Source organism: Zophobas morio, unplaced genomic scaffold (assembly GCF_036711695.1).
Source record: "Zophobas morio isolate AGI-343-1 ecotype UQ-CSIRO unplaced genomic scaffold, CSIRO_AGI_Zmor_V1 ptg000004l, whole genome shotgun sequence".
In the NCBI taxonomy this organism is placed as follows: Eukaryota; Metazoa; Arthropoda; class Insecta; order Coleoptera; family Tenebrionidae; genus Zophobas; species Zophobas morio.
This window is the reverse complement of record NW_026972109.1, coordinates 18,028,980-18,055,036: the sequence shown is the minus strand read 5'-3', so window position 1 is coordinate 18,055,036 and position 26,057 is coordinate 18,028,980. Positions and strand designations below refer to the sequence as shown.

General features: G+C 35.4%; 2 protein-coding genes across 5 annotated transcripts in view; one reads left to right on the top strand and one right to left on the bottom strand.

Moving 5' to 3' along the window:
- Positions 1-161: 161 nt before the first annotated feature.
- On the bottom strand, positions 162-17,907 carry Ent2 (Equilibrative nucleoside transporter 2). Of its 4 annotated transcripts, none has more exons than XM_064076031.1 (10): positions 17,787-17,907; positions 10,301-10,419; positions 4,159-4,385; positions 3,972-4,111; positions 3,773-3,918; positions 3,489-3,721; positions 1,152-1,332; positions 978-1,099; positions 725-927; positions 162-673 (listed from the first exon to the last, which is right to left on the bottom strand). In XM_064076031.1, the coding sequence occupies exons 2-10, from the start codon at positions 10,365-10,367 to the stop codon at positions 547-549; spliced, it is 1,446 nt and encodes a 481-aa protein (XP_063932101.1). In that variant the 5' UTR covers positions 10,368-10,419; positions 17,787-17,907; the 3' UTR covers positions 162-546. The 4 variants fall into 4 exon arrangements, with proteins under 4 accessions (XP_063932101.1, XP_063932130.1, XP_063932120.1 ...); XM_064076060.1 differs by lacking the exon at positions 17,787-17,907 and adding an exon at positions 16,234-16,332; XM_064076050.1 differs by lacking the exon at positions 17,787-17,907 and adding an exon at positions 11,389-11,569.
- An 83-nt stretch (positions 17,908-17,990) lies between these two features.
- Positions 17,991-26,057, top strand: part of LOC135144042 (uncharacterized) — a 29,574-nt gene continuing 21,507 nt past the window's right edge. Inside the window, exons 1-2 of the mRNA XM_064075993.1 lie at positions 17,991-18,130; positions 18,182-18,250. The gene's annotated coding sequence lies outside the window, so the exon portion shown is untranslated. The remainder of the gene's footprint in view (positions 18,131-18,181; positions 18,251-26,057) is intronic.

Sequence of the window (26,057 nt, the reverse complement as noted above, 5' to 3'; positions counted from 1 at the left end):
TTTTCAGAGTGTCTATCATGGACTTATCTACGTAACATGTTAATGTCACTCATTCAAATTTAAGGCGATAAAAATGTATGAATAAATATTTTATATAGGTATTATATAATCTTGCATTTGTATGATTATGATTGCATTCCATTAGATATGTAAAGGTCAAATGAAATAAACACCAAATGAAATTTATTAAAAAAAAAAGAAAAATCACACAACTAACTGATTGTACTAAAACTACAACTTCAACACTACGGTCAGTCTTGCCTTCCTTTAAAATGCAAAACAGTACATAAAAATCTAACAGTTCTAAAGAAAATGATGGTTTTCTCAGAAAACAACTGTCTTTTAAGTTAAAGGATAACACTCGAAAATCAAAAATGCTTTAATGCGTTAGTATATACAAAAATGAAGGTTTAAATTAACAACATTCTTCTTAATGGAAGAACTATGATTCGGGACTTCGCGAAGATTTCTATGGCATATGACAGAAACTCCTACCTAAATTTGTATAGATAATTCCGTTTCCGTATCATATACCAAACACTTTTGCTAGTACTTGACATGCGTGATTATCCAAGGCCATAAGAAGGTCGAAAGAATACCAGCAAATATACCGGTGATTAAAGCCGCAGCGGCAAACATTCCTGCCGTTGAGGCGTACCTATCCTCCACAGTTCTATACAAAAACAAACTCACTTTTAATCGTACTTAAGTTAAGAGTACTTACCGTGGCGTATATATCATAGCCAACGAACTAAAGTACCCGCTAGTCAATCCCATAGTGACTGCCACTATCCAGTACGCCCAATCGTTATTAATATAAACTGGTATATGCCTCTCCACTTCGTTCAACTGGTAGTTGCAAAAGAAGAAGAACGGAATGTAAAGAACTCTCAGAGTTACAAAAATCCAAAGATATTTGGGGCCAGGCTGAAAAAGCACTTTGCGGTTACGGAAAACACTAAAAAGGAGTAACTCACCCAACAGAACAAACTAGTTAAGTAACTACCAATCATGGCGAATAAATTAAAAGTTAAAAAGCAGGTCACGCCCGAGTAGTATTTATCGCTAATGAAAAAGTTCTCATCGCTACGTTTTACATCTGAAATGGGGAGATTAAAATTGGGGTTTTACTTAAGTCAAGGTCGAATTACTTGCTTGAATTGCTGGGAAAATCGAAAGGGTTACAAAAAATATGAAGAAAACGTTGTACAGTTGGGGGAGTGATTTCTTCAAAATGTATAGGTAAGGTATCCTTTGGGTCCTTCCTTGGTTTATTTGTTTCCTTTGTTCGGCGTTTTTCTTTTCACGTAACTCGTGATGTCGGTAGAATCGCTAGAAGTTGATATTAATTTAGCTTAACTAGATTCCAGGATTAATAAATTAACTTTTTTCGTGTTTTAGAATTTTTCCTACATTTAAAATGGGGTTTATTGTTTAAAGTAAATTCATGCAATTTATATTTTCTTTAAATTAATGTAGGAAGTTTCTTCTTTTGCATTATTCACTTGAAAATAGTTTTACAATTTTATTTAAGAAAAAAACGTGGAGGAGACATTTAGGTGAAATAATTATAGTTGGCTGTGAGGGTAATTGTATGGGTGGTAATACTGAACAACTGATAAGTTGAAGAGCAAATGTTTTGTCACTTTTGTGGTCTAGTTCTGAAAAGGAGTCTACACATATTAAAACAAAAAAGCAAAATGTAAGCCCGCCCACCCACTCTATCTCAATTGTGATGATTTTTTTATTCTCCGAGAGCCAAGGGGGCGGAGTTTAATTGCAAAATACTTATTTCTTTACAAGAAATTAAAAACATAATTTTGAGTATCGTTTTGTTCAGCGAATACTATGCATATTAAGAAAAAAAGGCGAAATATAAACCCCCATCCCAATTGTCATGATTTTTTTATTCTTAGAAACTTAAAACACGTTTAAAATGGTAATTTTTGTAATGAAATAAGGATTTTGCAGTTATGCTCCGCCCTCTTGCTTCACGACGAATAAAAAGAATCATCAGAATTGAGACAGGGCGGGTGGGCGGGGCATATATTTTGCCTTTTTTTTTTCTTAGTATACATAGCTATCTTTTCACAACAAAAAACTTAAAACATTGGGCGAAACCTAATTGCAAAATCGATATTTCCGTATAGTAATTTTCCATTTTAAACATGTTTAAAGTTTCTTGTTGTGACAAGAAGTCTACGCATATTAAAACAAAAAGGAAAAATGAAAGCCCGCCCACGCACCCTATCTCAATTGTGATGACTTTTTTTATTCGCCGAGAGCCAAGGAGGCGGAGTTTAACTGCAAAATTCTTGTTTCTTTACAAGAAATTAAAAACATGCTTTTGAGTATCGTTTTGTTCAGCGAATACTATGCATATTAAGAAAAAAAGGCGAAATATAAACCCCCATCCCAATTGTCATGATTTTTTTATTCTTAGAAACTTAAAACACGTTTAAAATGGTAATTTTTGTAATGAAATAAGGACGCTGCGCGTCTCGGGTTCTAATTTGCGCTCGGTCTAGAATGCTTGGCTTTGCAACCTTGGCTAATAATATACTATTTGAGTATCGCATTCAAAGAGTACTATGTATAATAAGAAAAAAAGTCAACATATAAACCCCATTCCAATTGTCATGATTTTTTTATTCTTAGAAACTTAAAACGCGTTTAAAATGGTAATTTTTGTTATGAAATAAGGATTTTGCAGTTAAGCTCCGCCCTCTTGGGTCACGACGAATAAAAAGAATCATCAGAATTGAGATAGGGCGGGTGGGCGGGGCATATATTTTGCCTTTTTTTTCTTAATATACATAGTCATGTTTTCACAACAAGAAACTTAAAACGTACGGCGCAGCCTAATAGCAAAATCGATATCTACACATATTAAAAAAAAAGCAAAATGTAAGCCCGCCCACTCAACCTATCTCAATTTTGATCATTTTTTTTTATTCGTCGAGAGCCAAGGGGACGGACTTCAACTGCAAAATACTTGTTTCTTTAGAAGAAATTAAAAACATGTTTTTGAGTATCGTATTCAAAGAATACTATGTATAATAACAAAAAAAGCAAAATATAGACCCCGCCCACCCGCCCTATCTCAATTGTTGATTTTTTGATTCTTAGAACTTAATTACGTTTAAAATGGTAAACTTTTTGTAAAGAACTATGGATTTTACAATTAGGCTTCTCCCCTTATATATATATAAACATTTTTTCGAAAAATTAGAAACACTGTCAGTGCCAAAAAGTGATTTTGTTAAATACCAAAAAATGTTATGTGGCGTCGACCAAATTTTCTGAACGACTAGATTCGATTAGTTCAAGGTTATGTTACTACTGTTTTACGTCAAATTGAGGGCAGTAGTACCACCCAAAGTTTGACACACAATGCCAACTATAATTAATTTTATTTTAGATCGCACGGTATTTAAAATTAAGAACATGCATATGGGGATATAAAAATCACTATTATTTCCACTCACGTTTAAAGGTAAGGCGAAATAGGTATCAAAGCAGACTAGCAGTACAAACAGCGCTGTGATGAAATAGTAAATAGCGGCCATTTTCGCATTGGAAATCATTGTGGTAGTTAATAGTGAGACTACGGCTGTGAAAGTCCCACTAATATTAGAGCCTAAAACCACAGCTCCTGTGTATTTGCCTGGCAGTTTAGCGGCCATACCAAAAATGGTGTTCTGGTAAATACCATTAGCCACTGAAACAAACGCATCCTACACAAACCACCTACTAATCAAAACCAACTTACTATTTAAAACAATCACACACAGTATAGTAATCCAAAAAAATGTAACTGGCCAAGAACTTGTGTCTATCATTGCAAGTATAACTGTTACTATAAAAACGACTACTTCGATACTAATGCTCCAAACTATTCTCGTGGTCAAATTACCACTAAAAACAACAAATGATTACCTGTAGCGTCAGCGTACTCACCGTCCGCTTACCCAATTTGTATAAAAATATTAAGCCAATTGAAAAACACATTAGGAACTTGGGCCGCAAAAGTAAGATATTGCATAAAATTCGTCACGTAGGGCGAAGACTCGCCGGTATATTCTTTTGACAACTTGTGTTCTGTAAAATACTGTGAAAAATGTTACTACAAATCACTTCTTCTGCAAACGCATGTACCTTGTCGGCAGTGATGAACATATTCCAAGGCATTAAAACTCCAATTCCATGGATCAAAAACGTTAAATACACTAAATTATATCTGTCTGGGGGTGTGTTTAATTGCAAACTAGCATCATCCATGGTTAGGTTCTTAAAATTCAGCTCGTCTTCCGGCAAATTGTTTTCTTCCCAAGACGGCTGCAACTTCACAGGCTGTTGCAACTTGGACCTTTCGCCTTCCTCTCCTGCAAAAAATCGAGTTATTTTAGACACTAGATTTCATTATCGCACTTATGATAACCTCCGTTTTAAATCGCAAACCACCCAGTAAGAAATTACTTAAAATAAATTACGCTGCGCCAAATATATTGATGTTCTGTGAATAGAACTGTTTATTTGAGGTGATGCATGGATAATTTTATAACGCCGCGATTATCCCTTGCACTACGACTCGCATAAATGCACTAACCTTTTTAAAAATGTACACTCGACCCTGCGAATGCTCTAATTATTTACAACTGACGCAAATGCACCATGCACTTACTCGTCTTACTGGTTTTCGAGAGGAATTTTATTGGTTTTTAAAATTAAGCGTTCTATAGAAATGTTTAAACTAGTTTAATTCGATAAATTGTGCTATGACGACAATTACAGATCGTAAATTCGGTTGTGCTCGAGAAGAAATGCATTTTTTGTTTTTTAGCCACTTACACAGTCAGAGAAGTCTTCCTGGAAGCATCAGGTGGTGCGGTATCTTTTAGGAGTTTTAAGCCATTAACATTAACGGAAGTGCCGGTGTCGATTATAATTCCACTACTTAATGTGTACCCTTATAGCATGTAATAAATCTATTAAATGTGAGTGGCATACAGCGCGCTACATCCATTATCTGAACACGCTTTTTCTACTTAAAGTGGGAGCAAATTGAGTTAAGTCAGGTACACGTTAAGACTGGTAAATAAAAATGTAGTTTTAATTTTATTTTTCATGGTGGCACTTTCGTCGCATCTGCTGATTATATTTAACACGTTGCAAACCATTTAATAACACACTCCTTTTAATTTCAAATATCCTTGAAACTGTCATCTTCATGATTATTAATTTTCTAGTGTTATAAATCCATATGAAGGTAACAACCATATTTTTTTTTTTGAAAGATTAACAATCAACTTCATTCGACACCGACTATCGTAGTCTTAGCATAACTGCAGTTATGACGATGAGAATACCTCAGAATTTCTGCTTAAAAGTCAAATAACGCAAAAAAAATTACCTAAGTTTAGTTTGGCTTCATTTATGTATAAGAATCTCCTGTTGTGACATCTTATAAAAAATAAGTATTTTCGGTAAAGTTATACTAGCACATAAAAAGTTACAAGGTGGCACTTAGGGCGAACTTCTCTGGCCTGCTGATGATTTAATTATTATTAATCTTAAAACCATTTCCAACGCCTTGAAATACGTTCGAATAAAAATCTTCTCGCAGTTAACCATAATGTCAGGATTATTTACAGTAACTGAACTTTAATTTACTGCCATTTTCACTTTGACAGATTAATGTATATAGATTTGTAAATATATGTTTTCGTGCACATTTCCGTAGTTCTAAGAAGTTTTTAGTTAGAACATGTGTTCAACTTAAATTAAAATGAAAAATACACTCATTAAAAACCACAAAGTCAATAAAATATGCATATGTAAATAAATACGGCTGATATATACATACTATGAGGTTTTTTCTGTGAAAAATTCTTGCGTGATTTTGTAGGAAAAACACAGACATAATGACTACCTTAAATATAATATGGACATGTCTGTGTTTGTTCAATTTATAAACGCGTTTATGCAATATTGTGCATTTTCAAATTTGTATTCCTAGTGCGTTTTTTGTTACCAATAATTGAAGTTATATCATACATTTATGCAAGGTCGTTTAAAAACTAGTGGGAGTAATATTTTAGAAAAACAAATGAACATTTTTTCATTGCACAGGGTCACGGTGTCAATCAGCTAAGAGGGGTCACCTCGAATAATTTTTTTACGTATTAGCCATAAGTAATAATATAAATTTGCAAAGGAGAATAATATACTGCCCACGTGCATACGTAAATTCGCTGCTTAAAAAAAACAACGAAAAATTTGTTTGCTGAAATACCATTTAACTTTTGTTTATTTTTCAGATTTTGCAGGTTTTTTAATTACAATCGATCCAGCAGTTTCGGGTGTTATGTGCCTAATAAAAATCAGTACAGATAAAAGACAGACAGACGGAAACGAAAGGACTATTGTTTCATATTCTAGACGTCATGAAAGTAGCCAGTCACCGGATTAACCGTCTCGCAAATCACAATACTTCCTTAGCTTACGCTGATTATATAATTTAAAAAAGTAACTATTAGCTTCTTATTTAATATTACCAAATTATTGCAATTTTTCTTAAAAAAAATTGGTCGAAGGTTATTTCGACAGAATTTCCCTTAAAGTATAATCCAACAAATCCAGCGTCTTGAAAAAATTATACAATTTGATTTTACGATTTTCGTTTTTGTGATAACCTTTACAAAGTAAAACTAGCGGCATAAATAACACCCCTTCAGCCCCTGTGCCAATAATTTGCATCCAAGTACGGGAAAAAATCTTCTCTCAGCACTAGTAACGAGCTTCAGTTCAAGTGTTTTCGAAAGAATGTCACGTAGAAATTAGGTTGATTTGAATAAGTTTGTCTCCCCAAAATAGAGGACTAAAATTGTTAATTAATCACACAATCGAACAAAATGTTCTAAATATTATAATTATTATTTTATCATTATTAAATAAAACGTGCGTATTCCCACATTTTCGAGAAAACGGGGTGAGTCGTTTTCATTCGATAAAAAAAATTGTGAATACTAGTCATAGCACAAAAGAAAAAAAAAAAAGGTTAGCGGTCTCCCAAATGACTGACATCTCCACGAAGCGTTATATCCCGTAGTAGTAAAATATATATACTTTGCAAATGTTTTTGCGAAAATTTGGACGTTTAGGGAAAAAATTCAAAGCGGTTTCGTACACCACAAATATAGGAGTATATTGTTGTATAACATCTAATCAGTTTAAAAATAGAATTCTTTGAGATGACGCCATCAAATTGTTGGTGGGGATGATTATCCAAATTTTGGTTAGCGTTTAGCCATCTACATGATATTCTTATATACATACAAAATTTAATAACAATCAATCCAGTAGTTTCGGAGACAGACAGACGGACGGAAACGGAATATCACTTTTTTCGTGCTTAGGGGTCATGAAACGTTGAGAAAATATGAAACTGGCAAGTCGCCCGATGGACTCGATTACTATACGTCCTTAGTTTATGCTCGGGAAGTAAAAATAACTAATTTTCTGTCTAATACTGTCCTGTGCGACTTCATATACATAAAATTTGGTAAAATGATGGATTAGGTTATTCAGAAAAGAATAATAAGTGAAATAATTTTGATCTACATACATGTTATCATAAAATAAAAAATTGGTCGAAGGTTATGTCGTCTCTGAAATAAAATAATACAAATCCAGCTTTTTCGAAAAATTATAAAATTTGATTATGCGAATTTTATTTTTTAATGAGAACCCCAATACGTTAAAATAAAGAAATGCAATTACATAATATAATAATAATAACAATAACGTTAAAGTAAATGTAAATAAGCGTACTGGGCGTCTGTTCCAAACGAGTTTTCGCTTAACAAAATTTTGTGATGACTTCATCAACATTTTTGCAAAGATACGTAAATCACTTTGGATAGGTGCAATACAGTATTGTATTCCCAAATTTTTGGGAAAACTGTAGACAGGGTGACTCATAAAAATTAGAAGAAATTTAAAAACTTTTAATGCAATGATGAATCACAAGTATAGACTCATCATATTTTGCAGATTTTGCATAGGATTTATTCGGCAAAATTTTGAGATGACGTCATCAATTTTTTGAGAGGGGATAAACGAATAAATTTTGCTTAACGATTTACCATGATTACGATAACTTTAAAATATTTACAAAATTTCAGAGCAATCAGTTTTGCGGTTTCAATGTTATAATGCAAAATATTGTTACTCAGTTTTGAGTTTTTTCAAAAATTCTGGATTTCTAGGGTGAAAATTCGACATGGATTCACACACCACAAAAAAATTTTAAAAAACTTTTTACTATAAATTTTGGAAATGACGTCATCCCACTAATGGTGTGCTATATTTGTGAATTAGGAAAGGCTCCCAGGTTGATGATTTAGGGGTTACTAACGCAAGTATCTTCAAAGGGACCACTTCTTGGTTAGTGAGCGCGGTGAAACACGTTAAATTTAAAAGTAAGTCTGATTTAGTTTGTAATTTCATCCAAGGACAGTTCGGACAAAAGGAAATCGCATTTGACGTCCTCCTTCAATGCGTGTAATTAGTGTAAGATCAGTTTATTAACGAGTTTCCAATCTGAAATGTAAAATTTTGTCGAATTTGTCAACACGTGTTATTTTCATGTTATTCTTTGTAAATTCACCGTTCTAATGCAATTTAAGTACAATAATTTGTAAATGTTCATATAAAACACGTGAAAATTGAGTTTTTCAGACTTAAATTATATTTTGTAATGATTTGTCGTAAAGTTCTCAAGTAACTTTAAAGGTGCATCCATTTTGAGAGAAAGACCTTGAAAATTATCACCAGTTAAATTCATATCATCATGGATGACTAAAAACAGGACTTGTATTTTTTGTTTATGTTGTCGTGTGTTAATGTGTTATTTTCTTAGTAATTTAATCATTCTCTCACAGCTTGAATGTGAACATTTTTCTCGGATTATTGTTTTGATTTTCACAGTATGTAATCTGTGCATGTGTTCGTTGTGTTATATTTTGTTGTGTTTGTTGTGTTATATTCGTTGAATTAACATCATCTAAATTTTTTGTTGTTTACAGTTTCAGTGATTCATTTATTCATCATCACAACTTCCGGAGTACAAATTTCAGATTAATGCCGTCACCTGTATATAGGTGACAGTTTCCGAACCTATTTTCGACTTACACATGTCTTTTTTTCAATAACAAAATGAACTACTTGAAGTTCATCGGTCAATTGTAACCATGTTCGTAATGGGGATTTTAACACAATTTGTCTCAACTTTGTTCTTTATTATTCTCTTCCGCTTTACTTGGCGTAAGTATGTGTTGTAGCCTGTGAATCTAGCAACACAACTGAGGAGAACTCGATCGCCTTGATCAGAGCTATCGATTCCTTAACCGTGATCTATGATTTGGACTCCCGATATAGTCCTTGCGGTTTTGTTCATATTTAAATTTGCCACCACACCATCATAATTTTTCTTCTCCAAAATGGAAGAATACATTTTTTTTTAATTTTGGGCTCATGTTTAATTTTGGCGGGATGTTTGGGATAACACATTGTCAAAAAAAATTGCAAGCTAATGACCAGTATACACCAGCATCATGATGCAACAAAAAAATATTTGCTGTAGATGTAATTTTTTATTACTTTTGAATTATTTAATTACTGGAAAATAAGTGCGTCAATTTTTGCTTTTTCTGATTATTTTGGTGGAAAAAAATCACTAATTTCATACTTTACCATCACTACGTACAACTGTTGTATTTTTACGTAATTGTAATCGTAATATTGGATATAAATGTAAACATACTTCTGTGTGTGTTCAAAAAACCACGTGTCTTATTACGCTCAGAATAAATGAATACATGCGCAACGCGCATAGTTCAAACTGGTTTACATGCCACCGAGGAATTACCCAGTATTTGATTTATAAATTAGTGAACGAATCTAAATTTCCAAGCATATTAATTGTCGAACACAATTACTATATAAAAAAAATCACTGTTATGAATTTGAAGGTTTTTTTTAATGGTTGTGGCTGCAACCAGTAATACACGCTTGAGGGTTGGATCAATGCAACCGAGCGGGGCGTCAGCCGTCATCAATTCAGAATATTTATTCACTCACTTAATACAACCGTGCCTTTACCAAAACCCTTATTTTGTGGTTAAAACGGCAACAGATATCTTTTATTTTACCTGCTTATAATTTCCCATAGATCACCTACACGTGCCCCGAAATCCAACAATCGCAAAACGAGAAACAGAAGATTATTCATACTTACCATGTTGCAAAGGCTGTACGACACCATTTTTATCGCCGTAAGGATAATCTCCCCTGCTATAACTCATTGTCCTCTCTTTACACTCCTGTCTTCCTACTTCTAATATATATCAGTAAATCCTGCAAAAATAAAAACGTGCTCTATAAAACTGCTTTTAATAATCGTTTTTTAAGCAAAAACCGCCACAACTTTACTCACAATTTCGCCGCAAACCCTTCCGTGATACAAACACGTGCTTTTTAACCTAACCTTCAAGAGTGCATTCGGTGCTACTTTTAAAAATAGATAGTGACTTGCTCAAAGCAGCGAATTGGCGCATTTTTTTTTCTGACGGAGTTTAGCAAAAAACCTATTAAGCATCTAGAATACAGAATAGATGACGTCACTTCCGGCTTGCCCGGCGGCAACAATGATTATAATTATCCTTATTGTCTCCGGTCTGTAATTTAGCACTCGTCGAATCTGAACTTTAAATTGTAATGGATGTCGGTCGCGATTCTCCGCGACTAATTAAAACCGAGATGACAGTTATTGGAGTCAGGGATCAATTGGTATCAAATTATGTTAATGCTTTGTATGAAATTTATTCGATAAACTGATAAAGCCGACTCTAATCAGTTTAGCCAACGGCAACATTTGGCCTGTTTCGGAGTGCACCAAGTTCGGTCTAATTTCCGCTAGCGCTGGGGGAAAAACAGTGCCAAAGTGACACAAGTTTGGCGCTTCGTGTGCAGGAAGTCGTTGATGCACACTAGTGGTTCTAGGGAGGGAATATTAGGGAGCGATTAACTTATTGAAGCAGTAGACCGTGTTCGCGTATCAATTTTAATTAAAATTTCAACAGGTCCAAGATTAAAGAGACGCGATTTCGGGACTTTCGCACCGTAAGCAATTGCGCTGTATTATTTTTGCGGCGGTCGGGCAAACAAACGCAATATTAACGAAGTATTCCAGGAGATAAATCGGACTCTGTGTAAACAAATTGGGCTTTATGGGTTCGTAAATATTACTACGACTATAACAGTGCAGCGATTGGGCCGAATTGATCGATTCGGTGATGAATTAGGGGGAATTTGACACACACGCACCTTAAAATACACACAAGGAATTTTGTGGACACGATTTGTAATAAAATATTTAATATAGAGTTAATGACAACGACAAGTTCACGTGTTTTTATGACACTTCACGTTTTGGCATTCCATTTCAACGAAAATACACATCGTAAACAAAAAAATTTCGAATGTTCTTGGTTTGGCGCGAGCTTGGAGATCACTGGTTTGTTCGTTGTTGTCTCGGTGATTATCAGCCGTAATTCTCCCTACTATCAAATACTATAACTTTATTACTAAAAATATCGTAAACTAAGGTCAACAAAAACATGCGTGGAAAGTTCTGCAAGGGTTTAGATTGAATTTTTACAAAGTAACACTTGTCTACCATGAAAAAGCATCATGAATGACGACTACGTGATAAATTTTTTGAGAATGGTCTGAGTAATTTATTGATTCAAGGCTTTTTCAGAGATCAATAGTGTCTAAACGTTTTTATTTTTGTCAGTGTTACGTTAAGAATGCAAACGACCACTGTTATTCTTATTGTGTCGAATACATTATTACTGGAACTCTATTTTGGTATCTATTAAGATCGTATTGCCTTGTGAAGTTAAAGATGGTAAACAGATTCAAAATGACACTGTATCAGTAGCAGGTAGACTAGTTCCAGGGACGTACTTTTACAAGTTCAGTTTGTGGTCAGAGAGGAACTTTTTAAAGATGTAATTGAAGATTACTCAATTTTGAAACAAACAAAAGGGAAAACAGTCCCACTTTAATGTAATATCATGTATTTACTGAAGATATCAAATATTAATTATCCATACCATTTAAATAAAGTATATTCAACTTGGGAAAATCTATTTTAAAAGACTTGCCGCCGCAACAATCACATGTTGGTATTTTACACACAGCATGCTAACCTTGCGGGGTTTTACGTTACCAATTTTCATCTAAATTTTTTTCTTTTCCAGGGTAAGTTGATAGCAATTTTCTGCTTAATTTAATATTCCAAGTATTTAAGTAGCATTCCAAATGAACATCGTCTTTAAGGTGGAACGCTAAACGACAGGCAAATTTGAATTAGACGTCATTTATTGCTCTAAATGCAACCAACAGTTTTTCCTAAAATCTACCTGAGCTCAGGAATAGAGAGTTACGGGACATAGGTCATAAAGTCATAATCATAAAACCATCCTAAGTTGATGCTAAAGAGTACTGATAATAATTTTTGACAGGCTATCGACAATACAAGTTTCCGTATTCTTTTGAAATATTTGAATTAAACTTAGGTTCTATGGGTTAATATACCGTGGCGGCCAAAATAAAGTAGGACACCTCTTGAAAGGATTTTTGTCAAGAAATTTAGTTGTGTAAACTGGACTAACGTCAATACAGATTAGTTACACTAGGGAAGAAAAGTGCCCTTCTTTATTTTCACCGTCACTGTAAATCTATTAATTATATTTTAGGTAGCCACTCAATCTATATATATTATATATTTAAATTATTATCAAATTGTTGCTCTGTCATACTGAATTACGTAAAAAAGACACATCAATTAAATAAATGTTTGTATTTATAAAAAAGAAGATAAATTTTACTAAAAGGGGCAACTCCAAAAATGGTCATTGATTATTATTAGGTTTTTATTTAGAAAAAAATAAATACATTTGTAATATTTTTATCTTGTTTTTTCTTACTGCAATTTGGGTTTTTTTTTTAAAGAATGTGAATAAAATTTAATGCTCTTCCGTTGGTAGGTAAATATAATTTTTATTAATATATTTTTATACTTTTTATTGACAAGAAAATCTTTTATTTTTCTTCCTTATATCTACGCAACTTATTAGAGCATTCACTAGTAAACTTTTTGCTAAAAAAACATCTATGAAATAATTGAGAATATTAGACTGCTCCGCCTCCTCACTGAGGGTTTCCATAATCCCTAAACACTTTGACAGAATAAAGTGGACAAAGATCAAAATTTCCTGCTTTGATTCCAGAAAACTTTGAATTCGAAACGAGAAAATTTGACATAATATTTTAAACCAAACAGTGATGTGATGTTTTAACAATAATGGGTCTTTATTTGGTAGAATTTAGATGGGAAGTTTTATTTTTTTTTTTTTTTTAATAACAGTCCAACCTGATCTAGTGAGCGATCGAAAATACCGACGAATATTATCACTTTGAAAATGACACAGGACGAAACTTCGGAATGAAATGTAGAAAAATTATAGCATAACCTTTGTGTTTGTTCAAATGATGAAACATGTTCCCGGTTAATTTGTTTTTTTATGCTTTTTTTTATTTTCATGTTTTTCTTCATTGACTTCATGTTAATAATTTATACATATTAGTTTTTTTTTTTCACATATGTATGTGTGAATCTGACTGCAGAATCTAATACTCTGAATTCTTGAAAACGCTTTAAGGTTATCGTAATCATGGTAAAAGGTTAATCAAAGGTAATGCTTTTATCCCCTCCCAAAAAATTAATAATGTCAGCAGACAATTTTACCGAATAAATGTTATTTAAATTTTATAGAATAACATACACTTACACTTGTGGTTTATAAATCCGTGTTGAGTTCTGACCGTAGATACAGATTTTTGAGAAAAAACTTTAAATTGTATAACAATATTTATACTCCTGTAATTGTGACAGATTTCAGGTTTTTGGAAAAAACCAAAACTGTATACCAACATTTTACGATTTAATTCTGAAATTGCAAAACCAAATGTTCTGGAAACATCCAGCATTTTCGAGTTGAGTTTTTACTTTACACAATTTTGTCATCAACATTTTTGCAAGGACATGTATTATCAACTTGGTGCATTGTAATACTAAAGATACCAGTACCGTATTCCCAAAATTTTCTGGGAATATGGGGTGTTCCTAATTTAATCAATAAAATAAACTGACTCATTCATTTTTTTTTTTTTTGAACCACATGTATAAACAGATCTAAAAAATATGAATGCAGTGATAAATCACAAATAAAAATTCATCATATTTTGGACATTTTAGATAGGATTTATCCAGCAAAATTTTGAGGTGACGTCATCATTTTTTTGAGGGATAAAATACATTTTGGTCAAAAATTTACCAAGCTTATGATAACTTTAAAATATCCCCAAAATTTCAAATCATTCGGATGATTAGACAAAGTTTGGGTACCGTTTTAACATCTACATGATATTATGCACATACAAAATTTGACAACAATCGGTCCAGTAGTTTCGGAGATTATCTGTCTAATAAAAATCCGGACAGACGGCAGACAGACGGACACGGAAACGGGAGACCTATTTCTTCGTACTGTAAGGGTCATGAAAAGTCGAGAAAACATAAAAATAGAGTCGGTCGACGGACTCGATTACAATACTTCCTTCGCTTATGCTCGGGAAGTAAAAATGTACGTACGTTTGTCTTGACTGCGATTAGGATTAAAATATTTCACTTTCCTCATGTCACTGACCTCATCACAATGTAAGATTTTATTTGTAAGTATTTTATCAATTTTATCGACTCAAAGGTATTAACAGTCATATATTTTCATTTCGTTCATTCAGTTTACAGGCGTTTAAAAAAAAAACAAGGTCTAAACGTTAATAAAACATGATCCAAAACAATAGCAATTAGGAGTATATGTTATCAATATTTTACTTTATCTAATATTCTTCTTGATTAATTATTTCTGAACAATAGCTAGTCATTCTGATTTACAACAAAACTCCATTAAATACACGATTGTAAAAATACAAGTTTTTAATACCATGGTAGCAATTTCAAGTACACTCAAGTTTTGCCGAACCACGGTATCTTCTCTTTTTATATACAGATGTAGACATTGATCCGAAAAACAGTAGTACAATCATATATCTAATACTATTATTAGTTATTAGTAGTATTAGATATATGAGTACTATAGCGTACCGGGTGACTGTTAATGATAAAGACTGAAGCGAATTTTTGTGTTGGTAATTCTGGATTATTGGCAGCTATGTTAGCATCACAGTTCGCGTGTTGATTGGTTGAAATGATGACCGCTAGCCGCTACTACCTTGGTGTCATAAATGTCAATTTAACAATCAAGCATACCATCATAAAATTTTAATATGTTGCCAACCTGCCAATAAAAATCACAAACATTAATAGTCGTTTGGTATTATTGCTCCTTACAAATATTTATAATCTGAACAGACTTCACCAACGAAACTTTTGCTTTTCCCTTCAAATGATTGTTTTTTTATTACATTTTCGTGGTGGTCACAAAGTTTGCAATGTTTGAAAAAAGTAATAAATATTGTAATCAGTGACGAAGAAAATCCACTGTGTTGACATTCTTTTGACAAAGATGTATTTATGTTTACATCTGCTGCTTGCGTGTTGATATTGGTTATCACATTTTTAAATATATGTACATATATCTGGTGTATATACTAAATGCAGTGATAATGGTAATACCAGTATAAGCTTTACTTACACGATAACGAAAGAAGCAAAATAAGGTGAAGATAACCAGTTGATAAATTAAGCCATTATCTCTTTCGAAGACATAAATCGTGATACATGTACAAATACGAATGGCAGATTGTATAAAAAAAAAAGATAGTGAATTGAAGTCCACTGGAACAAATGATCAAAATTATATCTGAAAGGCATCACATGCATGTCGGATGGAATTCTGGATGGCATACGAATGAAATAAAAAAAGTGAGAAAGAAATAGAAAAATGGTGAACAATGGTGAAACTATGATTTAATAATGAGAAGAACCAAATAAATAAAAAAAATGCTCAAAATTATAAAAAATGAAATAGATTTTAAAAAATAACAGACACAAGTAATTTTGAAAATATGAAAACTTACACAAATGACAATCAAAATTTCAAAGTTCATCTCTTCCAAAAACTGATGAGATTAGCTTGAATATTGTTACTTAAATCTCACTTGATACAGAGCGCAACATATTCAGTATTGAAACACTACAAATACGAATTATTCTAAAGACAAATTTGGATAAACGAGACAGATAATCTCAAAGATTAGATAGCGACAGACCCGCCCCCAAAATTGATGACGATACCCTGATACTGTAGTGGTTGAAATGAAACATCCTGTACAATTGACGATTACCAATTCTCTAGTTTTATATTAAATTACGGTTTTAGATTATTAACTATAGCTGTGGGTTTTGCCAATTTGTAAAAATTATAAATTTTGAAACAAATTTAGTGAAGTACCAGTCGCCCAAATCCAACGTACATGTGTTTCCTCAAATGTATCATTAAGTAAACAAATGATTATTGCTTATTTTAATGTACTCGTCCAATCAATAACACTCTAAATATGTATGTATTTCAGTAAAGGTTAATAGATCATTTCTATTTTATGATGTACGTGTTACTTGCACATACTTTTTAAGGATGAATTAATAAGGTTTTGGTTCCGGGAAGTCTACATTGTATCTAAAACAACAACACTTAAATTATACTGCCAGGAGACGAGAACAGAAATTTCCGGTTTTTAAAATTAACCACCTCTACATGCGTGCATCCAGTTGGAACAAGGGAAGCAGACACTTGAAATTGTTTTTCATATAACTCCGAATTCATTTACACATTTTAACAGTTTAAACTGAGTTAGCTTTACGCGTACGTGATTCTTTAAAACATCGATGGTATTCGTGTGCCGGCGGTCCTAATAGCGGATAATTACTTATTACCTTTATTATTAAAAAAATATTCAAGTTTGTTACAAGTCACGACCCGCTACTGATCATGTTTTTGTAATAATAATAACGTAGAAAGTCACTCCCTTGCAAAGTATAGACATTATTTTCAAATACTTCCACTCGACAAGCGCTCAATATGCCGCAGTCCCTTTTATGAATATGACTTATTCATCATTTTTGTCAGTTCCGCTTCTACTTTGTGACTGAAGTTCTATACACAGTATTCATGAATAGAATAGAAAAAAAAAACGAAAATATAGAAGAGAGTAATTTTTTGCGTGGCACTCATTAATTTAAATAAATTTGAGATAATGGACGCTATAAATAAAAATAATTGAGTTGGAAAAGGCCGTCTATTGTGTAAAATCACCACGTCCGTCGCTATGCAAACACTCATTAATTATTAACGAAAAAACTAATAATGTAGGCGCGAGTGTGAGCGGTAGATTATAATAACATTACGGGAATCTCTGGTTAAAACGATTAAAAATCGATCGTTAATTTTCAGGGCTAACGCAATCCGATGACTCCGTTAATTTCGCATGATGACTAATAACGTGAAAGTTTTTGGCGCGAAGAACCATCCCCTCAAACCACCTTCTTGGTTGCAGTCACCCCTAATCCATCCCGCCCACTTTTATTATTGACGGCAGGCGACAAGGTTAGAATTTCAATGAAAACAACTTACATTCTTCTAAATGGGCTTTCTGTCACTACAACTGACACTATCAAAATTTAAATTCAGGACCACGCATTTTAAACACGTGCTTTTCGCATTGATAAAATGAATACATACAGTCGACTGCAACGTACACACTACACAACCGTTAGACAGCCATTACCATTTCTTTCACCCCACCTCTAGTGCTGTCCTTGTCTTTGGGTGGTTTCTTTCTGGCGCATGGAAGGGGTTGCAAGGGAGGGGGTAAAGGGAAGAGATGAGTAGTAATGAGGGAAAGGCAGGTGGGTGGCGGCCCACATTTGCTGGGTTTTTTATGGTGGCGAGCTATTGTTATCTGTTTTAGTTAACTGGTGAGTGTTCAACGGGAGGAAGTTTAAACTGATAAAATAAGGTCATTTTAGATGGAAGAAGCTGATATTGAAAAATTCAGAGGAGGAAAGTCGACATCTGAAAAATAACACTCATCACGAGTAAGGAAATACTTCAGTGTCATACACAACTAACTTTATTTTAAACAAAGTGGATCAATTTGCTTTAAATTTTATTTGTAACTTTTCATTTTGTTCGTGCCCGGAAAAAGTAATTTAATTTGTCACAGGTGACAGGTAGATTTTTGTTTTAAACGAGGCGATCTGCTTTTTGTTAGTTTTTTTGTTCAGCAAGTTTTGTACTAGGTCACGAACAAAAGCCTAATTTAACGTTTTTTTGTCCAAGTGTACTTTCAATTATCCTGAAAGTAGTAAAACCTGTGTTTATTCAAAATTCAAAGGATCGATGATGTCATCTCAAAGAAATCATCAAAACATTTTATTCATTGGCCGATTATTATTATTAGTAAAATGAAATATTGCACTAAATCTGAATAATCGACTACGTGAATTTGAATTTATTATAAATTTCTTCAACGATTTTCCTTCTCCGTGTTTTTTTTTTTGTGAATTGATATATTATGTGCATTTCAAAGTTGTTGACATTTTTGAGATTTTCGCAAACCTAATGTAACTTTGACGGTCACTTAAAACATCAAATTAAATGCATATCTATTTTGTCAAATAAAATCAGCTATACACTGTCCGGTTTTTTTTCTATTATTCGGAAATTTTGAGTGTATTTTAAAATTATAACAGATGCTAAAACGACATTTAAAATTTAGTCGCCCATTCCCTCCAAAAATCAACGCTAACAAAAATGTTTTAACATTTTAAAATACCATAGTAGTACTTGTTAAGATAAGTACTGATTTTGGCAAATGACATCCTCTAAGAAAATGGAGGGTGGGTTGGCGAGGCTAATATTTGATAAGATAAGACTGATTTTGGCACTCGACAAACATTATTATCCCCGCCCACCCACCCTGCCTCCTTTTCAGTAAGAAAATCTGTAGAAAACTTTGTACACGTACATACGTCTAACGAATGTCAACGATTTAATTATCCAAAACTAAACATTGAACAGAGAAAAATATGTGCAGACACTTTAAGCGAATTAATAAAATGTCCACATGAAGTAAGAAAATTCAATTTAAAACTTAGGAAAAAGTTAAACGTAGCCGATCCCACCACTGTCTCATTTTTTTTCTTCTGAAAAAAGAAATAAATGTTATAGCAAATAATACAACAAAAAAATTACGATTGGCACTTTTGTTCACTTTTTTTACAGCCTAGGTTCTATTATCTCCCACCCCCACTCTATAGAAGAACATAATTAACCGTGCCCGCCTCTATTTCAGTGATTAATTTTATCTGCTCTGAATGAAAGGTGCATCTTATACTGACCAGAAATGTCGTTACAATGAGAAGAGGGCGGGTGGGCGGGGTTAGTTCTTGCTAAGATAAGACTGATTTTGGCAGATCTATAAATGGCATTTTCTCTAAAAAATAGATTTATTAATTGGAAAAACACCTTGTGCACATAAATTGTTTAATTTGTACTTTCAAGAAATAGGAAATAGAAACTGCCCAAACAAGTTAACGTCTCATTGCTTGTCTTCTCCTTTTCTTGTCTCGTCTCGTCTTTTTCTTCTTGTCTACATTTATCTTCTTGTATCTCGTGCTTGTTCACTGCTTTTGTTTTTAAGAAATATGTTAATATCAAATGATATCAAGTCCCCAAAATTACACAGGGAAAAGTAAACGCGAGAGCAAAATCAAAATACGTCTTTATTCCTCAAGAAGAAAGAACAGCCTGCCCCCTTCACTGCTTCCCTTGCATCTTATCTAATGTTTATATTAACCGACGATAATCAACCCTCAGACGGCTGGAATTTCGGCTGGCGCGACATCATATCGGAGCACCAGCGAGGTCCCGTTGCTAACAGCTCGGCCGTTCTGACGTTGTTTCGTCCTCGAGAAACTGTGATTGGGGGGGCACCAGCATCCTAAGCATCATGAGACACACATACCTGCAAACACACAAATAATTAGTCGTTAGCCTCGTCAGACCGAGAAGCATCTGAATCGTCACTTTGACAGACTCGAAAATGCTTTAATTTGTCCACAGAATGAACACCAGTGTAACGTTTCTGGCTTCTTTGAGATCCCTTCGGATCTTCGATAACGTAGCGATCATGATCTAACACCTTTTTAATCGTATAGGGCCCATCGTACTTAGGTAGTAACTTCTTACTACTCCCTTCGTTTGTGGTGCGAACTTTTCGCACCAGGACCAGTTGTCCAATCCGAAACTTCTTCGGTTCGCAACGTCTGCGATCATAACGTGACTTTTCACGTTCTTGCTGCAGTCGGGGACTTTCCCCAACTGCCTCTCGTGTCTTGGCCAAGTCTTTATTATACTGATCAGTACCAACTTCATTTACAATGAACGCATCGTGCGCGCTCCGTGGTTCGTAACCGTATAACAACTTAAATGGGGTTGTTCCCGTAGCTTTATTAACCGTAGTGTTCAAACCCCAACTTACTTTTGGGACTTCTTTGTCCCAGCTTTCCTCATCAGAGAACGTCGCTGATAGGGAAGCTAAAATCGTACGATTATATCGTTCTACCTGCCCGTTTGCGCGTGGCGTAGCCGTTGCGTTAAGTACCACTTTAACACCGAGTGTTTTACATGACTGCGTGAACTTTTTGCTAGTAAAACACGTGCCACGATCGGTTATTATCCGCTTCGGAACACCGAAAGCTTCGATGATTTTATTCCGCAAAAAGTTTTCGACATGCACCCCTTTCGTATTAGGCACTGCTTTCATAATTACGAATTTCGTAAACGCATCTACAGCTACTAATAAATGTGTGTTTTTACGCTTACTCTTAACGAACGGACCTAAATGGTCCAAATGTATAGTATGCATAGGCTCTTGGACTTTTTCTATTGGATGTAAGAAACCAGGTTGTTTTCCCGCAGGAGCTTTATTAAACAGACATCCTAAACAACTTGAAATATACCGCTTTACATATTGTCGCATTGACGGAAACCAGTAATTTTGTTTCATTAAACTAAAAGTCTTATCGACGGAAAAATGCCCTTTTTCGTCGTGACAAAGCATCGTTAGTTGCCGTCGAGCTGTTTTGGGAACGACCCATCGTAATCCGTCCTCGGTTTTCCGAAAAACTCTATTATTTTGTAATTTATACTCCGTATGGATGTTTTTCTCATCACGGTCCGCAGGAGTTCGAGACAGAACTTCATGTAAATACGCAATACGATCGTCTTGCAATTGTGCGGTAAGCACCCAATCGTCTTCAGTTAGGTTTATTGTTAATAAATCTAGTTCGTCAAAACTTATTGGAGCTTCCACCAGATTTCGACTTAGCGCATCAACATGACTCATTCCGCTGCCCGGCCTATAAACTACTGTAAAGTCGTACTCTTGCATCATTAGCCACCACCGTCCAACTCGTGGTAAAATATCCCGTTTCGTGAACGCCGTTCGCAATGCATTGCAATCTGTAACCACCCGAAATTCTTTTCCGAATAAATAAGGACGAAATCGCTTTAGAGCTTGAACAACTGCGAGAGTTTCTAACTCATACGAGTGATACCGCTGTTCCTCCTTAGTTGTCTGAGTACTAAAGTACATAACAGGTTGCCAACGGCCATTTATTTGTTTCTGCATTAAAATACCGCCCAACCCCAACTTGCTAGCGTCTGTGTGAACTTCGGTTTCCGCATTAACGTCATATAGCGCTAAGAGTGGCCGTTCCGTTAATTTGGCCTTTAATATTTCAAAAGCTTTAACTTGTTCATCTTTCCAGACAAAGTCTGTCCCCTTTCGCGTTAACGCAGTCAATGGTTTCGCTATGGTGGCAAAATCACGTATAAATTTTCTAAAATAACTCGCAAGACCGATGAACTGACGGACTTCACGTACTGTTTCGGGTGTTTTAAAACTTTGCACCGCCATTATTTTGTTATTGCCTGGTCGTACCCCGTCTTTCGTTATTTCATGTCCCAAATATTCCAATTGCTTTTGGAAAAAATGGCATTTACTCAATCGCAACGTTAAATGTGATGCACGGAAGCTCTGCAGAACTTTCTCGAGCATTCGCAAGCCGGATTCGTAATCAGTCGCAGGTAACAAAATGTCATCCATATATGCGAGAACATTTTCAAAGCGCAAATTTCCTAAAACTTGATTAACGAGACGTTGAAATACCGCAGGAGCGTTTACTAATCCAAACGGCATACGCAAGAATTCAAAATGTCCATCCGGTGTTATGAAAGCAGTTTTTGGAATCGATTCTTCATTCATGCCTACTTGATAGTACCCAGACATTAAATCTAAACTAGAAAAATATGCAGCGCCGTATAACCGATCCAGCTGATCGTCTACACGTGGAATTGGGTACTTATCTTTTGCAGTGATTTTATTTAAAGCGCGATAATCGATACACAGTCGTTGCTCCCCTGTTTTCTTTTTAACTAACAGAATGGGGCTCGCGTATGGCGAATGCGAATCGCGAACGATATCGTTTTCTTTTAATTCGTTTACGATTTCGCCTACTTTAATTCGTTCAGCGTAAGCGAGCCGATAAGGCCTGTACGTTACCGGTTCGTCCGTGGTTAATTTAATAGACATGTCGGTTAAATTTGTTTTTCCCAGTTCGTTCAGATTTTGCGCAAAACAATCTCGATATTTGTTCAGTAATTGTAACAGACTTTCTGTTACATTACTCGGGGTCCCTGGATCCACACTGACATCCTGCAATGTAAATGGAGTGCGAGAAATCTGAGTTGCCAAAATGAAATTACTTACAGGATCGCTGTCTTTTACCGGTTCCTCGTAGCATTTTTGTCCACGAACGATTGTTTGTCCCTTCCGGTAATGCAGTTCCTCCGTGCTGAAATTCATGACAGGCAGGACACCCTGGAGGCCGCCAAAAACACACCTGGGGATGACGTGGTTATGTCGCTCGTACTGCCTCGACGTCAGGTCCACGTAGATGGTACCGGTGTATGATGTTTCCACCTCGACATGTCCAACATGTTGCGGTGGGATCACAGTAGCCTCCTTCGCCCATACGGCGACTTTCGTCGGTTCGACCCCTTCAAGAGCCGGTAGATCGTATTTCTTCGACACCCACAATTTGTCGCCATTAATCACCAACAGAACATCTGGATGATTCACAAATGGCTGTCCAATTATGACCGGTATTGTTTGTAGGTCATCGGCAATAATGAAGACAGGGACGTCGACCTTCACATCCCCTACTTGAAGTGTAGCACTGGCTTCTCCGATTACCGGTGACACTCCGCCGGCGAACCCTCTTATCATCGCCCGGGACGGTTTATAAACAATCTTAGCCTCGTCAGCTGTGCGAGCTTGTACCGTGATCGCCGAACTCCCGGAATCGACATAACCCCGTGTCGGACAACCATTCATTTCACAGTCCACAAAATACACACGTTGGCCACATTTGTCACTTTGCGTGGTCAACACCTCTTTCCCTTTAATACTCTTTGTACAATTTTCGGCCGTATGCCCTAAACGAGTGCAACGTTTGCACACTATCTTGGGTTTCGGACACTTTGCCGCCATATGACCTACGCCATGACAATTATAACATTTTAACCCCTTCGTAGAGTTAAGATCAGAGCCGCTCGTTTGGGGACGTTCCCCTCGGAAGTACCTATTCCGGTCTACACGACTCTCCTTTCTCAGCCAATGCATTTTGTGTTTCTCTCGTTTACTTTCGTCTGTTTCGTCTTGCACTCGAGACAGATATTCTTCATATAAGGCTTCTGGTGAATCATATCTGCCCGCTCGTGCCCCATTTTGCAAACTTACGTTCGCCAAACCGTCTATGACGCAAGAAACAGCGTCCTTTCCCGAAATACGGCAAACTTGCAACAGCTCCATTTTATTGTAATAGTACGTTGCCATGGTTTCGTTGGGGTCCTTTATCCGTTTCAGCATCTTATGCAACGAGGACGCATAATCAGTGTGCTCGGGAAAAGCTTTCATTAAAAGATTTTTCCACTCAGCCCACGGATAATTAATATGGCTGAGGCTATTGTACCAACTTTTGGCTAAGCCACGGAGTCCATTCTGCATGTGGTACGCCTTTTCTACGTCATCCCAACCGTGGACCTCCCCTAACTGGTCGATCTTGAACAGCCAGCGGGTAATCGACATATTCGGGTTCCCCGGAACAAATTCCGGGATACAGTCAGTTCTCGTAATGTACTTGATCTGGTTACCCAGACCCGTGCTTATCCCTGTTTCCGTAGATCTTTCCCGGACCAATTTTTCCACCAGTCGTTCCAGACGTTCGATACGCTCACCGGATCCTCCTTTCGCACGTCGCGTCTCCGAGCTCCGGCGAGTTCTCTCACTGGGATACTTTTCCCGGGGTCGTTTTGAAGAACAGCCTTGACGTTGATGTCGTTCTTCGTCACTTGAGGAGGTCGAAGGCTCACGTCGTTTTCTATTCCGGCCCATCCTCTTGTTGTTTTTACAAAGGTACCGCACTGTACTCTTGCAGTTATCACTACACTGCACGTGGCACAATCCCACTTCTGAACTAATATCAAATGATATCAAGTCCCCAAAATTACACAGGGAAAAGTAAACGCGAGAGCAAAATCAAAATACGTCTTTATTCCTCAAGAAGAAAGAACAGCCTGCCCCCTTCACTGCTTCCCTTGCATCTTATCTAATGTTTATATTAACCGACGATAATCAACCCTCAGACGGCTGGAATTTCGGCTGGCGCGACATCATATCGGAGCACCAGCGAGGTCCCGTTGCTAACAATGTCTTATTCAAGACAATTTTACTTTGTTCTTTTTTTTGGTAAATATAATGTGTTGTAATTTGTTCTATTACAAAATAAGAAGTGTTTTGAAAAAAAAATCCGTCAGTTCATAGTACGTTACTGCCTTTTTTGGACTTTAAATCAAGTGAAAATGTTCACTTCAAAAACTGGCAAAGGTAGAGAAATAATGGCAGGGTCATGCATTTCATGAAATAAGAAGCTAAAGAGGGAACTACAATTTCCATAGTAAATGATAGAAGACGCATCAGGGCAGCTACTGGAATTTCGAAAAACGCGTATCACAGCATTGCAAAAGAGCAAGAAAAAAGTCGAATCTGGGGAAAAATCAAGCTTCCCTACACGGACAAAAACAAAACCTGCACCGAAAGTCACTAGTTAGACGAAAATGTTGAGAAAACCGTTCATCAAATGTTCTACGAATTTCATGTCACTGAAAAGAGACTGCCAACAATATCTGACAACATTTTTATTTTTGTTTTTCAACGATTTGTTATCAAACAAATTTATTTTTATTATATGGTTGTCTGTAATTTTTTTTGTAATGTTCTCCTTTTTTTAATTGTCTTTAAAAGAAATATAACTCAGCTGAGCCTCCCTTCTTAATACGTCGATGTTATGCCACTGCTAGCCAGAGTACAAATCGTGCAACCTTTCGTGGTGAAATTACTTCTAAGATATGACTGATTCGGGCAAATACATATCCTCTCAGAAACTAGAGGGTGGGTGGGCGGGGCTAGTATTTGATAAGATAAGACTGATTTTGGCACTTTTGGCATTTTGGACCATTTTTCAACTACACTGACCGGCAAAAAAACAGCCACCCTGACAAATTTCGCAATTTTAAAAAATTATTTATTAAATAAATAACTAGTGATCGTTATTTTATTAAAGAATAAATTGTGTATTTCTTTTTAATTTGTTGACTTTGTTTTCTACTGTTGTGTTATCTTGCAATACGCTGCTTTTGCCTTTTTGGCGCTGTCGTGGCGCCATAATAACACGTTGCTAAGTGGAGAAAGATAACCGGCCTCGTGGTCTAGTGGTC